Here is a 16,321-nt window from a genome sequence, read left to right as displayed (position 1 = left end):
GGCAATTTAGACTCTGTCTACTGGGAATATTTTAACATCAGCACCTGAATACATCTGAGGTACCTCTTTCTTACTGTGCAGAGCAGAAGCTTTGCTGTATGAAGGGAAACAGCAGCAAGCAAATGTTTGTTCTCCCTCTGTGCCCTCTCTTGTTGAGAGTTAGTAGTAATGATTTGACTCAAGATTTTTTGCATAATATCCATCTTTGCTCTATCAACAGGAATACAAGTGTTGCACAGGGCTCAACTGTTATTCTTCCCTCTTTGCTGAACTCCTTTATATTGCCGTATAGTTCAAATTACAGCTGCTTGTTTGTTCATTGCTTTCTACTATCATGCATACATATTATATGCTCTCTGTCATATACGTTATCTATAAAGGCACCTGACTAGTTTTTAAGGCCATAATTGTGCAAGCCCATGAGCACATTCAAGACCATTTTGTAAACTTTGTCCTTGAGGCGCTCCCTGCTTCATAGGTATCTCATATTTAACTGTCTGTGCATTTGCTAAGTGCAGAGTACATTATCCTTGAAAACAATCTTATTCCATGCCTCCTTGCTTTTCTAAGATTCTTATTTATGCTGTTTTTTTAATAACTATTAGTAAATGAGCAGGTTTGGCATCATATGTATTGGGTTTGGATGTTATTCACTTTTCCTGCTTTTTTCCCCTCTGATATGGATAAGGCTCTCAATTCACTTGTTTTAATGATATGTTACTGTAATAGAAAGTTTTAGGAAATGTCTTTTATTGGCACAGTGCCCCAAACTGGCACAATGCCTTAAGCTCCTTGGCAAGGGACACATGAGAAACGCATTGCTGTTATGTATTAATTACATACTCTAATACTCTTTCTGTGAAGAAGAAATTTGTCCTCAGTCTTGACCCTAGATCTGACAGTTGTATTACTGTTGGGTATAGACCTTGATCCCATAGTGGTCTCTATGCCTGTAGACCCTTACGCTCTGCAAAGGCAGTATGTGTTTGTTTAAAACCAACAAAAAATGCCAGAGTATTTAACAGTATAAAGTCACCGATTGAATGACATTCCATCCTGGTTTGTTTTGTCTTGTTTTTAAAACTTGGCTAACTATACAGGAGTTACTCTGACATGCTCAGCTGAATAAACAAAACAAATGAAAATCCCTATACATGAGTGTATGTTGTCTGAGCACTGTAACTTCTTTAACATAGTAGAAGTCATTTGTTCTACCTTGTGGACAATGATACCCATTATGCATCTCTCATGAAGCTTGAGAAATCGTGGTTCAGTTCTTGGTGCAGCTGTTTGGTGCAAGCGGGCACCCCCGCGAAAGAAAGACTCCAGCTATGCCCCGCGCTGCTGAAACAATAGTGAGTTATGTCGGGCTGAGCTGCTGGGCAGGTGGGCTGCGGCATCCAGAATGTCTTCTGCAGCTCGTGTGTTGCTATAGAGCTTGAACGAGAGAGCCTGAAGGGAAAAAAGCTGGGCTCTGAATGGAGAGGAATGTAGGTATGAAAAATAAAAGAGGAAAGTAAAATGCAGTTGTTTATAATTTTTTTTATAACAAAGGGAATAAGACATTTTAGTCCCTTTGTATCTGTATTTCTTGTTATGAGAAGAAAAAAATAACTGAAGAAAAAGACCAGCTATTGGGTTTCAGATAGACATGTAATGGAAACAGATGTCAAAGCTATCCTCTATACAAAAATTTATGCATTTGTAAAAGAACATACAGGTTTGGGCTATGTTCCTGCTCTGTGTTAGAAGACCCTTTGAATGAGAAGAATAGTTATTTTTACGTGCTTCTTGTGGCGTTGATGGTGTTACAGTTTTACTTTAAATGTCTACATGTTTCAGCAGACAGCTGTACGAATGGCAGCAGGACAGACTAAGTGGGAGTATACTGAGTTGGCTGGTAAAAATGGAATGTGACAAAAATGCATGCGCAAGTTGTTTACACTGGCACCAACAGAATTGTCAGCTGTGCTTAGACCGCTCCAGAGAAAATTCACTTCTTAACAATCTGCTTCATTTTTCTTCTAATTTCAAACAGTGCAAGTTGCTGGTCAGGTTCTCTTCAGCGGCCTTGGATCTAGTTTTCAAAAGTCAGTTGGTCATCAGTGTAGGGGTGCATGAGTCTGTAAACAGGAGTTACTATTTGAAAATCCTTTTTGCAATGAGACATGCATGATGAGAATATCAGGAAATTTAGTCATAAGAGCTGTTTCAGGCTTTGAAAGATGTTGTTCATGGATGAATTCTTCTATTGAATAAATTGTATGATTTTTCAAATTGTGTATATCATTTCATAAAGAATGAATGGAGGTTACTTGAGGAAAACAGTGAATATAAATGTGCCTATCAGAGGTGCTTACCTTGCAATCTGCAGTGGTGTTATTTGAAGAGTCAAAAGGTAATACAGTAACACTCAAAACCTGAACCACTGCCTAACAGCTGAAGAGAAACTTCTGTTCATTTACGAAAAACTGAACATTTGAAGAATAGTGTTAACAAATGAAAAGAAAAAAAAATCATTCTCCTTATTTTTAAACAGTGAGTTTCTCAGTGGAAAGTAGTAGTTTATGCAGTAATAACGTACGAAAAGAAAATCAAATGCCTACTAAGTATAATCTCAAAAGTTACACTTTGTGAAAGCTTAAACTTCTGTTTTTCATCTCTCATCTTAGCCTGTTTGTTGAATTTAGATGGAGAATTTGAACAATATATCTATAACCCTAATATGTTCAAAACATAACTGTCTTAGGCTAAGAGCTGATCCTGAGAAACATGTAATTTAGATTTTGATGCAAAATGACCAAAATGTAACTCTTAATTGTAATGCATGGAGAATTTAACTGTACTTTTACAAGGAGGAAGGGGGTGCTTCTGCATTTTGTCTGCAAATATTATTAAGAGTATATAATATGTAGTGTGAATATTAGAGCAGATTTTTCTTCCATATTTCTCAGAGAGACCTTTGTATCCAAGGGACAGTTTGTCATTTATTTAGCTGAGGAAGTTTTATATTTATCAGAATAGCTGTCTGTATTTGATAATAGCTGGCATAACGTTAAAAGGCTGTGTTTAACTTAAGAGACAGTTTACTTACAATACAAAACTGGGAAAAAAAATAATCGTACTTCTTGTTAATGATTAAAGAACTTTACTACAGCTTTATCTTGCACGTTAACAGGGGCATGTAGAGAGGTTTCAGCCTTCCTGGAGCCATGCAGAAGTTGTAACTGTGGAGGCACTAGATCAAGGAAAAAGGTCTGTCGTCAAAGTCTTGTATTACTCATCTTCAGAAGGAGGATTTTGGCCTTTCTAATGAGAAGCATCAATATTTTGAAGGACGGGAAAACAAAATAGCTAATACTTTTGAAATTCAAAAGTGTCTAAGAGTTGAAAAGCAAGTGACTGTATTAAGACTCACATTGTTACGTACATGGTTGAGGAAATAATGTATATTCATAAACACTCTCCTTTCTAAAGATGACTTTTTCCTTGATTCTATTATCCTTGTTCTGAAAAGACCCCCTAACAGAACAGAAGAAAAATATTTTTTATTGTTTAAAGAGAAGTCCTGCTGTAGATAAAAGTAACTGTTCTGGTTTCAGCTGGGATAGAGTTAATTTATTCTAGTAGCTGGTAGAGTGTGTTTTGGATTTAGTGTGAGAATAAAATTGATAACACACTGATGTTTTAGTTGTTGCTAAGTAGCGCTTATCCTAAGTCAAGGATTTTTCAGTTTCCCGTGCTCTGCCAGCGAGGAGGGGCACAGGAAGCTGGGAGGGAGCATGGCCAGGACAGCTGACCCGAACTAGCCAAAGGGATATTCCATACCATAGGATGTCATGCTTAGTATATAAACGGGGGTGAGTTGGCCAGGAGGGGCGGATTGCTGCTTGGGCATCAGTCAGTGGGTGGTGAGCAGTTGCATTGTGCATCACTTGGGTTTTTTTCTTGGGTTTTATTTCTCTCTTTTTGTTATATTCCTTTTTGTTACAGTTGTTATTATTATTAATTATTATTATTTTAGTTATTAAACTGTTCTTACCCCAACCCTCGAGTTTTACTTTTTTTTCCAATTCTCCCTGTCCTACAGGGAGCAAGGAGTGAGCGAGCGGCTGCATTGGAATTAGTTGCTGGCTGGGGTTAAACCATGACAGTAGCATATTAGGAAAAAAAATCTGCCCATTCCCAGGAATCTCATCTGTGGTAGTTTTCCCAAAGGAGTATCAATAAAGAAATACAAAATCCTTTTAAGCCTGAGCTGTTACAGGCTTGCCAGCCCTACCATGTGATATTTTCAATAAATACAGTATCTAAGTTACTGTGAAGTTACTCTGTCATTAGGTAGAACTTTGGCTCAAGAGCTGAGAATCCTTCCATACTAAAGATGATGTATTTTCAAAAAAAAGTAACAGGAAAATTAATACATCATATGCAGCAGTCAGAACATGTCCTGAGCAAAGCAGAGGAAGCTAGCTTTGTCCTTGATGCAGAGGACAAAGATACAGTGCCTACACTGAAGAGCTGGTAACGAAGGTTGAATGATTTTCAGTTGCATCTCCCCACAGAGTCCTTGTTTTTCTTACAGAGCCATTTTGAAGCCCATCAAGAGGAAGGAATGGTAATCTCTCACATGGCTGTTGCTGGAGTGGGAATCTGGATTGCCTTCACATCTGGATCTACACTTCGCCTCTTCCACACTGAGACACTGAAACACCTCCAGGATATTAACATTGCCACGCCTGTTCACAATATGCTGCCAGGTAGCTGAATCACATCATATGATAACATTTTTGTTTTGGCTTTATCACTGTCGTTCTCCAGAGTGTCATAGATTAGGCCAGAATCAGAAGATCCATCTCGGGCTTTGAGTCTGGTAACTGTTTCATGACTATTTGCTTTAGTAAACCACAGTTTGTTGCTTGCACAGAAGAATGTGTGCAGTGAGCTGGTTGAGTAATAGCTCTCCTCCTTGGAGGTTATAAAGGTTATTATATAGGTAAGCAGGTGAATTCTTCTGTTTAGTCTTTTGTGTGTGTGTGTGTGTTTGGCTATGAAGCAGCAGGGCAATGCAGTCTGACATGAAAATGTGTTTGCTTTGCAGAGCATTTCTTCTGGAACTTAGTATCAAAGTACATGATGGAGTCAATTTGCCTAGGATCTGGACCAGAAAGCCACATGCTTAATTTTAGTTACATCAGTAGTCCCAGTGCACTTAGCTGAACCACTCACACACTGCCATTTTGGAGTGTGTTCAGTGTTTTGCTAATTGAGCTTTAATTTGTTGAATTAAAAGGTTAGTCTTACAAGTAAAGATAGAACCTGTGGTTGTTAGGATAAAGTTTAACAGATCTTTAAGTGCCTTAAGGCACAAGGTGTTCAATCACCCCCAAATCATCAGTGTCACAGACAGTTGCACTGGCCTGTATCTGTTTTGCAAGTGAGCGGCTGGGACCTCAGCATCAGCCAGCACATCGGGTGGGAGCTGTGGCAGTGCCGGGAGATGAGACAGACAGACAGAAAAGCAAGACTGGCATGGCTGAGCATGAGGTGTCTGTGAGGGGACAACCGTTCTTCCTGTCTCTTCTTGTTTATAGACTGCAATAGACCGAGCTTCGGCAGTTTTTGTGGGCAATCTGTGCACCAGCTTTATTGCTTTGTTTCTAGCAGAAGCCAGTTCTTCCCACACTGAGATTATATTCTTAAAAGAGTTTGGTATAAATCTTGCATGAAAAATGTTTCGCTTCTTCAGTCTCTGTCTTCTTACCACATTTTCTTTCAGATGACATTAGCTTTGCAATAAAGCTCTATTTTAAATTGTGTCCATTTATATCATGTTCTAGGCAGGGTGGTTTTTACATGTGGTGTTGACTGTAGCACCAACACTGAACAGCAGCAAATAGCCTGCCTTTGAATAGGTCATTTGATTGAATTCATCACAGTTATGCAAAGAAATCAAGATCAGTTGTAAAAAGATTAACTTTTCATATGTTCTGCTGTTTATAGCTGGGGGGGGGGGAGGGAAGCAGGGCCTCCCTTATACATGTTTTCTGCATATAAACATCTTAAAAAAAAAAATTGGCTTTAGTGTTCATTGCTATGGTAATAAAACTACTGATGTAACATACTGGGTTTTTTAAAAAATATTTGTAGCTAATTCTATCTCCCTGGTGTCATTCTTACCCATTTTAGTTCCTTTTTTTTTTTTTTCCCCTCAGTGTCTTCACAGAAAGTATGCCAGTGAATGGAAATGGAAATTTATTTCAGGAGTAGAACATTATTACAGCAAATGTTCCAAGGGAGAATCCATTCTAAAAATGAAATGAATTTCAATTATTTAGCAGCAGCTCTTGGGCCTGTTTATATGATCCCAATAATGCTGCAACAACAAAGGCAAAAAGACACAGGAGTAGGAGGTTTACATAATAAAGTAGCAGTAAGGACTTTTTGGAACTAAAAGCAGCCAAAGAATAAATCAAGCTCTGTGTAGTATATACTGAGACTAAAAAAGAAAAAAAACCAAAGTGAAACAGAAAAGGAGTGAAATAGATGTGTATTTACAAAATATGTATTTGCCTTTACTGTGAATTTTTAGGACTTTTAAAGGAAACAGCTCTGTTAGTTTTCTGAAACCCAACAGGAGTTCCTTAATATGCAAAAATAACAGGAAAGTAAAAATTCAACTGGTATTGAAATGAGAGAGAAGAAATTGGTATAAAAATATTGCTGAGTCTTAAGAAGAGAGATTAAAAAGGCAAGGTCTTGATATAACTTCGAAGAAGCTGGACTTCTTTTGCTGAGATTTTAGTAGGAACAACAATATGTAATATTGACCTGATGGGCTACCTGGAGTTGTCATCAGTGTCTTCATTAGAGCAATGTAAACGAGAGGAATGTCGCTCCATGAAGTTAATGGAAGTATTTTGTTGTTACACAGTAGAAGTAAAAGCAAAATTTACTGTCGCTGTCAGGAATGGTTACTGTGAGTTACAGTGCTGTATTTAAAGGACAGCTGTAGTAACTAGTTAAGATAGAGGAGTAGGAGGTTCTCATAACCTTAGTAACCAGTTCTCATAGCATTAGATTTTCCCAATTTTGCTCTTAGGAGAAGACAGCCTTAAATATCACTGCCTGCTCCCCTTGTTGTAAAGGGTGTGCCTCCTTTGCTTTGAGGAAGACAACCATGCAGCACAGTGGGCAGGACAGAATCTCAGAGGAATGAAGTGTAAGGGAAATGGCACAGGAGGTGATTGTCCTTACGATTCGGCGAAGTTCAGTAGTGTAAAAAAGCAGACTATGTCTGGCCGAATCTTTTATCTGCTGGATGTAACTTTTTTAATCTGTAGCAGTCCACTTGTGGAGAATGCAGCTGGGAGGGCTCTTGCTTTCTGGAGTTACGGGAGGTTTGTCTGTAGGAATGCAGGACTGGAAATGAAACCAGGGTCACGGAGGCAACCATGGGGATAGACTTTTAGTCCAGAGTGGTCCGTGGTATCTTTACTTCATATATCATCAAAAATAATTCCTAATAATGTGTAACAAGCTTGTGTTCTACAACAAAACACCAAAAAAGCACAAATGCCATATGAGAAAAGAGAGTGGTTGAGAGGAAGAGCATCATCATTGTTACAGGTCCAGGTAACCATTTATTTCGCTATCTGGTAAACCACAGTACATCTGGATTGCTTTTAAGTGGCCCAAGTACAGCTCTGTTAGCTGAACAGAGGGCATACTGAGTAGCAGGGAAAAAAAAAGTCTATTAACATTTGAAGACAAATAGACACACTTCACTAATGCAATGTACTTCATTTGTAGAGCAAGTTTATGCTTAGCATTTGTGATCTGTAGTTGAAATCTCAACAAAGGCAGCTTTTCACCAGCCTTTATCATAGCTTGCACCAAAAAAAAATTATTGTACGTGAATAGACAGTCCACTTGTTTTTTCGTAGTCACATTCAATATTTCATTATTCAAGAACATCCTTAAACATTTTTTTCCTTTCAGCTCTAAAAGAGTTTGTCCTTTTAAATAGATTACTGTGACCTTGATACATGCAATTTCATTGCTCATATGGATGATGACAGGTTACCTGTTTAACAAAGAGGTGATTTCTGCATAACTTGCTGTATTCTGTTTAAATCCATATATCCTCTAATGACATATGTGTTTTCTGGAAACAGATCAGAAAAGCAAAGGAAAGAAAAAAAGTATCATTTCCTCTCTGCGGAAAACAAACTATACTTTGAGGCTTACAGCTTTCTTTTGTCTCCACCCCACCAGGTGCCAGACCATAAAATGATTTTACTGCTGGGAAACGATAAAAAGATTGGGAAGAACTTTAGGTCATCCCAATAGATCTGTACAGTGGGCTTGGATTTTTTTTATATAGTAAGAGCAGCATGGTCATGTAAGAGGATATGCACCAGTATGCCCTTGCATTTACCTAGGGTTGACTTTGGAAGATGTGTGGGACCACATGAGGGTTTGCCTGGGTCTGGTGGTTGTTGTAGTTGAGACCTGAAAAAGGTGAACATAGAGCAGAACGTAGGCAATAAAACCATCTGTCCATGTATAAGCTTAATTGTTGGCTTCAGTTCTTCGTAAAGTCAAGATCTCGGTCAGATTATTTTACGGGTTTTAACAGTTCTGTCTGCATTGGGCAGTGTGATCTAAAAGTTGTCATTTAAAGATAGAAGTATTTGATTGGTTTTGGCATTTATGTTTATCATTTTCCCTTCTTAACTTGATAATTTCTGTGCTTACCACGTAACACATTCTGGAGAATTGGTTTTACATTTTTTTTTCTCTGAATTTGAAATATATCAAAATAAAAAGTCACAAAATAACAAAGAAAAGTATGATTTCAAACCTTGGCTAGCAGATAACAAATTAATATTTTAAATTAGTATGTTAATAGGGGTTTTTAATCTATATATAATTTTTTTAGTTGTTATATGCTATTTCAAGGTATATTTTCAGATGCAGATGTTTCCTGCTTTTCCAAGATTTCAAAGAAAGTGGTTTTCCTTTTGACCTCACTATAGATGGTTCATGATTAAGGTTGTGCTTGGTGTTTAAGATTCTAAGCTGCTGGCTGATAATTTGCTCTTTTCACCTCTGGAAACAGTAATGCATGGTACCAGTTCTCCCTGGTAAAAATTACTGGTTAGAAGTTGCTTCAGGGTTGGAGTATGAAATCATACATATTATTTTACGTTTTAAAAGTTTAAAAAAGTATTAAGCATCTGTTGTTTAAAAATGTGAGCATCCTGCTTCTGCAAGGGGTTTGAGAGGCAAAAGTACAATTGGAGTTTTTTATAATTTTAAAAGTTGTACTTAAGGATTTCTGTGTGTAGTTTGTAAAACAAGCTTTAAGTGAAGTGGAGTGAGGTTAAGCTCACCTGCAGTTACCTTGCCCTTGCTGTGGCACTGGTTGTGGGAGAGGACTCGCGTCATACATAACTTGAGCGAGCCTGAGCAATAAATCACAGAATTCAAATACTGATTTTTGAAAACTCCAATACACAGAGGTGTTTGGGCATCAGCATTTGAACTTCTTTTGTGCTGAAGGAGTGCCTTTGTGTGCTTTGTTTTAGAAACTAAATTAATCCAATTAATATATCAAAAAAAACTAAAAAACCAAACTAAAACAAAAAAAACCCTACACCAAAAACTCCACCAAAACCAAACCAACCAAAGGAAAAAAAAAAATCAAAAAAGCAAACTCCAAGCTTCAGAAGGCTTGCAATTTATCTATAGGCATAGACTGTCCATGCTTATCTAGCTGACAAGAGATGATGCAGTCCTACCAGCGTAAACAGCTGCAGTTTATGGAAAACAACACAGGTGTCTCTGAAGGTCTGCATGAGTAGATGGAGCCTCTTCAACTTACTCGAGCTTGTTACACCTGCTGAGGGTGGCCTAATCATCGTGCCTTTGGGTATTTTAGAATGTGGTTTTGGGTAGGCAGAGCTGGGATTCCAGATACGTGTGCCTTTTACAACACACCATCGCTGAGTTAATACTCTGTTTTTGTGAAGTTCTGTGGGGAAAGACTTAAATTGTGGTCTGCCTCCTGCCTTCCAGTTGAGTGCTTTGGGCTACAGTCAAGCTGCTCCTTCCCTGCTTTCCTGCTGGGTCTGTGATTCATATATTCTTGGATGTAAATTGGCTCAGCTTCAAGGGACGAGATGGAAAATGCATTCATTTGTGATACACCATAATTAAGGTCCTTTTCCAAAGTGTGAACATGCAGGTTCAAGTTATATCAGATGTGGAATCCAAATTCCCTACTTAGTGATGAAGTGAGAGCTATGATGATGGGAATGACTGCTCTCTTGCATGTGAAGTTAGTCATAAATCCAAGAACATGTAGGTTTTGAACCTGGAGGATTCCAGCAGAGTTTAAATGCTCCTCCACATAAACTTGGGCCATGGCGAAAGGTTGGGCAGGCCGTGGTTTCCATTTCTGAAACTTGTGAAGGCCATTTTCAAAATCCATCTAAACTAAATCAAACATATTTAGTAAGTGTTGCGAGCAAAAATGACTTTGTTTTCATTAGAAAAATAGCAATCCCATAAATAATAATTTGCAGAAAAACATAGAATAATTTTGATTGGAAATTATTCTGGAGGTCATCTTGTCCATCCTTCTTGAAGCAGGCCTGATTAGGTGTGGTTGTTCAAGGACTTGTCCAGCCAAAGTTTTCATATCTTTGGATAGGATGGAGATTCTGCAACCTGTCTGAGCAACCCGTTTTACAGTATTTGACCACCCTTATGATGAAGAAGCTTTTCCCTACTTAAAATCCAAATTTCCCATGTTCCAAATTTGATCCATTGCATCTTATCCTACCAGTGTGCACATCTGAATAGAGTCTGACTCTGTCTTCTCTGCACCCTCCTGTCAAATAGGTGCAAACAGCACTTCTTTAACTGCTCTTTGTACACTGTGTGCTCCAGTCTCCTGGCCGTCTTGGTCGCCTTCCATTGGACTTGTTCCAGTCTGCCAATGCCATTCTTGTACGGGGGGCACCCAAACTCAAACAGGGGGACACAGCACTTCTGATACAGTTTCACAGAATAAAAACTAGGAGTAAAAAGTAATCATGAACAGGTTTGAGTCTCGAGTATAGCATGTTACGGCAATATATTATTGAGTATTGTGAAGCAGAATGCCTTTCAGTTTTATTATTGAGAATACACAAACATAGTCTATTTGTAAAAGCATATTTGTAAAGAAAATCTATGTCTGCTTTTAGATACTGTGGTTTAGAGATGTAGGACAGAATGTTGCAGAAGTCTGATAGTATTTAAACTGTCACATATGTAAAGTTTAATACCACAATCCAGCAAAATACTGCAATGAGTGCTTTGCTGAATGAGATGGTACGGCTGATTGTGTTTGCCTGAAGTTACCTTGATCTAGGCAAAGATCATCACTCTTAAGTAATGGAGCACTTCCTAAACTTTGCAGGGCAGCAGCGTGTTTCTGTGACCAGCCTCCTGGTGTGCCACGGTTTACTGCTGGTTGGAACAAACCTGGGTATAATAGTAGCATTACCAGTGCCACGCTTGCAGGGGATTCCCAAAGTAACTGGTGAGTGAAATTTCTTAAATGGATCAAGTACAATGGTTTTATACTGAAGATTTCACTTCTCTTCTGTCAGTAGCTTAAGTGAACCTGCTAAATTATATGTATTGTTTAGATATACGTCAGAGCTCTGTGATGAAATTATATTTGTTGTTCTTCCTGAGTTTTACAGTATATCCAGATACGTGTCTAGTTTTGTCTCGGTTGTTCAAGCCGGGACAACTGTTTTTCTTTAGGGCATAAGAATAGGATAGGCATTAATCCTGTCAGAGTACAGTCAAATATATGGGGATGAGAAGAGAATGCAAGCAATCTTTCTTCCAGATTTGGGGAAAATAGAAGCATTAGGTTTGGAGACATAGATACTGAAAGTTTAGTATGTTGTCTGACTGGTTATTCAGTAAATTGGTTTTGTGCCCTTTCTCCCCAAAACTTCGAATATATGAAAGTATATATTTCATTTTTTGGACAATGATCAGATTTTTGCATTTTGGAGAGATGTATTTATTGAGTTACTTCATATTACCCTATTTGAAATACAAATGCATGAATGCTGCTGTATCACTTTCCAAATGTTTAAGCTACTAGCAGAAGCAAGATTTTTAAAGTGTGTTTAATAGGGGCTTTGCCATACTGCGTTTTGGGTTCAGAATTCTGCTCGAGCTTCTGCGCTGTTGAGGGAAGCTGGCAGATTTTAGGAGGCAAGCTGTTTGCAGCTTCCTTCAGGGGGAAAAAAAAAAAGCTTATGTAACTTTGCAAAACGAAAACAAAACCCTCTGTGTTCAGCAAAATACGCAGCAATAATCCAGTATGACACAGGACGAATGCTTCTTAAAAATATGGCACCTATGTTAGGTGAAAATAAATGCAGTGCAAGAAAATGCACAGTTGCAGAATCAAAAACATCTCTCATTTTATTCTTCCATTTTCTGTTTTGATCATTGTGGTTTATGTCATCTGTATTTTCCTGCATTTATTTTGGGTCAAGATTTGTTAGATTTCACAAATCTAGCAACATTACGTTTAGAAATATATTTTTATAGTCTTCAATACCATATTTGGAATTTGAACTGAAAAATTGTGACTTTTTCCAGTTGTGCTTCCAATAGTGATAATTCATCTTTATATCATTGCACTTTCTGTAAAAACAGAATAGGTTTTATTATAACCTGGAATGCATTAGGGAGTTAGGGATGGATTTGTAGGGTTGTGGGTTTTTCTCCTTGATCCCTAGCTCTTTTCCATATTGTAGCTGATTTTGTAGAATTTCCATTTGTAGCTGATTTTTTTCCTTCTTTTTTGGCTGTAAAAGCCACATTTACTGATATTGTTACAGCTTCTGAATTTGGCCATATGCAGTTTGGTTTTCATACATTCTAATGATTTGCACAGTGTAAATCTTCCTTGTACCACCACCATCCCCCTGTTTAAATATGTTTTCAAAAATTAATAATTTTTCAGTTATTTCCTTATGAATCTGCCATGGTAACTAGAAAACCATTCAGAAGGATGAGTTTTAGTTCCTTCTGTATAGCATGGAGTGGTCTGTTACAACGAAACAGACGTTCATGCTGTTCTGGAGAGGTACAGAGGTACAATAGGATTAATTGAAAACCACGTATTTTGTTTGTGGATTACTGGAGAAAACTCACAGTGTTACATTTGTGTCGATGCCAACAAAAAGAAGTTAGCAGCATCTCTGTTCTCATGCTGTTGTGAGAACAGCACAAAGTCAGTCAACTAAAATTCATAATGCCATGTGTCAGCGGACATATTAGTACAGTCCTAAAACACTTGTGGTACGACAGATTAATTTTTTGTACGTTTTTTCTGTAAATTGTGTACACACAAGGCGAAAGACAGGCTGGATGCATATAATAGGGTTTTAAGAGTTAGGCTTTTCTGAGCAAACTTCATGAACTAATTATCGTAGAACATTGTGGTAAAAATAATGTTCTTTAATTGTCTTTTTCTTTTGGCTCCAGGAAGAGGAATGGTGTCATATCATGCACACAATGGCCCGGTCAAGTTTCTTGTCACGGCTGCATCTATAAACAAGAAGAACAGAAACAAACAGAGGAACAGCCTGCCTCCTAGCTCAGAACCTAAAGACGACGACCAAAAGAACATTCTGCACAACGAAAGACCAAGCTCTTGCCTTAGTAACACCCATGACACTGCAATTTGGCTGGGGGGTTCAGTAGGATCCATTGCACAAAAAAGCGACTTGTCATCATCTTCTGGATCCCTTACTTTGTCTCACGGATCAAGTTCCCTAGAACACAGGCCAGAGGACAGTAACATTTATGAGCTTTTGAATGATCAAAATATCTCATTTAAAAGTAAAAGACAGAGATCCAAGAAAATGAAAGCAAGTTCAGTATTAGTCATTTCTGGTGGCCAAGGACACAGAAGAGTGAACAAGAAGACCAAGCAGCAGCGACCAGATGAACTAGTGTCTTCAGTGATGGTCTGGCAAATCCCACTATTAAATATCTAACTGGACTAAATCCAAGATACTTTCTGCTATAAAAAAAAAAAAATCTGATATCCTTGTACAGAAATGGCAGCTTAGGACCCAAACAGATAGTCTTTATACACCGGGGAACAATTTCAGTAGGCTTTGATCACAGGATTAAGGGTTGCAAGACAGTCCTTGCATACTTAGAACATTCTGCAGTGTTAGGGTATTGGAAAACATTTAGCTGTTGATGCTGTCCTTGATACTTGGAACAAAAAGGATCTGTTAGACACTTTTAAATGGTTTTAGAATCTCTGCCTTATTTATATTTACATTTTATAAATATCATAATTATATTCTGTAGCACTTAGGGAAGGCAAAGAACACATGCCATGTCTCATGCTGGGTTTTGCTTATGTAAATCAGCTGCTGTTTCTTTTTCCAAAGTGACATATTGCATGGACTGTAGATTTTAACAAATTAGCAAATATTTTTAAACAATAAATAGTCTAATGCAAGCTAATACTAATTTGGTAACTACTATAATAGTTTGTAACATCATTCCACAAGCCAGAGTTGGGTCTGGACAAAAGCAGTTATATTAATTGATTGGTATTTGTTTATTTCAACATAGAAAATAGATTTATTATTATTATTATTATTTCTAATGCTCAGTATTATTAAAAACGTTGCAGTACAAAAAGCACATTAACTTTCTTGCTAGGTGCAATGTGTCTGTGACTGGCCTTTGTTGTACAGAGGAAGTTCTAAGGGTGCTATGGCTTAGGGCAAATAGAAAATACAGATACAGGACAGCTGTGCTCTGGAGTGCTGCTAATGCATTCTCCCCAGCAACTTGGTTATCAAAGCTAGACATACACTATGCAGTTTTTAAGGAGGCATGCACATCCAGGAACTTAATAATGAAATTATTAATTAAATCATTAATTGGGGAGAAATACACTAATATTGGAATATCTATAGGAAGTGTGGGTAATCACTGTGGGTGTAGGTCCTACACCAGTTGATTTGTGCTGTGGCCTCAGGCAAACACCTATCAAATAATGTCACAGCGCAACAGCAGAGATATGGTCATATCTGAGTGGCAGTCACCTCTTTTCACACAGAGTTTCAGCAAAGCATGGTCATGTAAATGGATATTGTGAAAATAGTGTGCATGGCTTCATTCACTCGGTCAGGTAAGCAGTTGCTTTGGTGGTGTTAGGAGGCTGAATTCTAAATAGAGACCTAATCATCGTTTCTTAATGAATCAATGTATTTCCAAAGGAAACTTTGAATTTGGGATTCCTACTGAAATTGCTTTATGTGCTAGTCTCTGCATGTGTAATATAAGACCAGAGCCTTCAGCTCAGAAGGATATTGCCAAAAATGGTGATGAGACACATCCTTCAGTCAAAATATGTTTAATACAGATAACATGTTGAATGGAGTCACTGGGAACATCCTTTTCCCTTGTCAATAGACTGAAAGATACAGAGAAATTAGGGTGATTAAGTTTCAGTTGAATATGTTAAGAACTCTAATACTGTCCATCAGTTCAGTAAAATGCAAATTAAATGTATCTGAAGCAGGAGGTTTGTCAGATGTATGCATTGACTAGAATCAAGTAAAACTTCTGGCTACTTTGGTGCTATTATTGTCATCCCAGTAAGGGGGTGGTTTGCCCTGAAATAATTTCTGCTACTTCTAATGCAAACTCCTTGACTCCACCGTGGTTTGTTTCAATCTGCCTAGTTTAAATTGACATCAACCATAATTACAGTGTTTCCCAGCACTTGACATTTCAAGGTAAGCTGTACTAGGGACTGAATTACTTTGTTCGATATAAGATAAAGGGTTTTTTTCAAAATAGTGGTAGGTTGGTGGAGTTTTTTTAATGTTGCTGAAATTTATTGTCTTTATTTTGCAGCAGATTTATGTGTCTCTTAAATTTTCAGTCTGTCTGCTCTAAAAAGCAAACCTCTATCAAGGTGACCCCAAAATCGGTGGATGGGCTGACTTACCAAGTTTGACAGAGCACTGGAGTAATGTCAGGTCTTCCCTGCCTGCCACCAAGTACATGGGACAGAGGGAATGCCAGTGCGGTCAGTCTTTGCCTGTGAGGCGGCACCAAAATAGACATTTCAAAAATCAGATACGCACCCCAATTTCTTTTCAGAGGTTTTGCCTGCATCCTGATCAGAACGGGATTCTTGAGCCAGAATAGCATGGACTTCAATGAGTCACGAAGGACACTTGTTACAGATGGG

The 16,321-nt window shown here is 38.0% G+C and overlaps 1 protein-coding gene across 4 annotated transcripts in view; it reads left to right on the top strand.

Annotated features, from left to right (window-relative positions):
- The window catches only part of ARHGEF10 (Rho guanine nucleotide exchange factor 10), a 119,153-nt gene extending 102,865 nt beyond the window's left edge, over positions 1-16,288 (top strand). For all 4 annotated transcript variants that reach the window (XM_049818615.1, XM_049818616.1, XM_049818617.1 and 1 more), the window contains 3 exons: positions 4,586-4,760; positions 11,474-11,596; positions 13,576-16,288. In XM_049818615.1, the coding sequence (XP_049674572.1) occupies positions 4,586-4,760; positions 11,474-11,596; positions 13,576-14,090 (813 nt within the window). In that variant the 3' untranslated portion in view covers positions 14,091-16,288. The remainder of the gene's footprint in view (positions 1-4,585; positions 4,761-11,473; positions 11,597-13,575) is intronic.
- The last annotated feature ends 33 nt before the right edge of the window (positions 16,289-16,321 follow it).

Source organism: Accipiter gentilis, chromosome 16 (genome assembly GCF_929443795.1).
Source record: "Accipiter gentilis chromosome 16, bAccGen1.1, whole genome shotgun sequence".
Classification (NCBI taxonomy): Eukaryota; Metazoa; Chordata; class Aves; order Accipitriformes; family Accipitridae; genus Astur; species Astur gentilis.
Note: the sequence above shows the minus strand (reverse complement) of the source record. Positions and strands in the feature narration are given on the sequence as shown.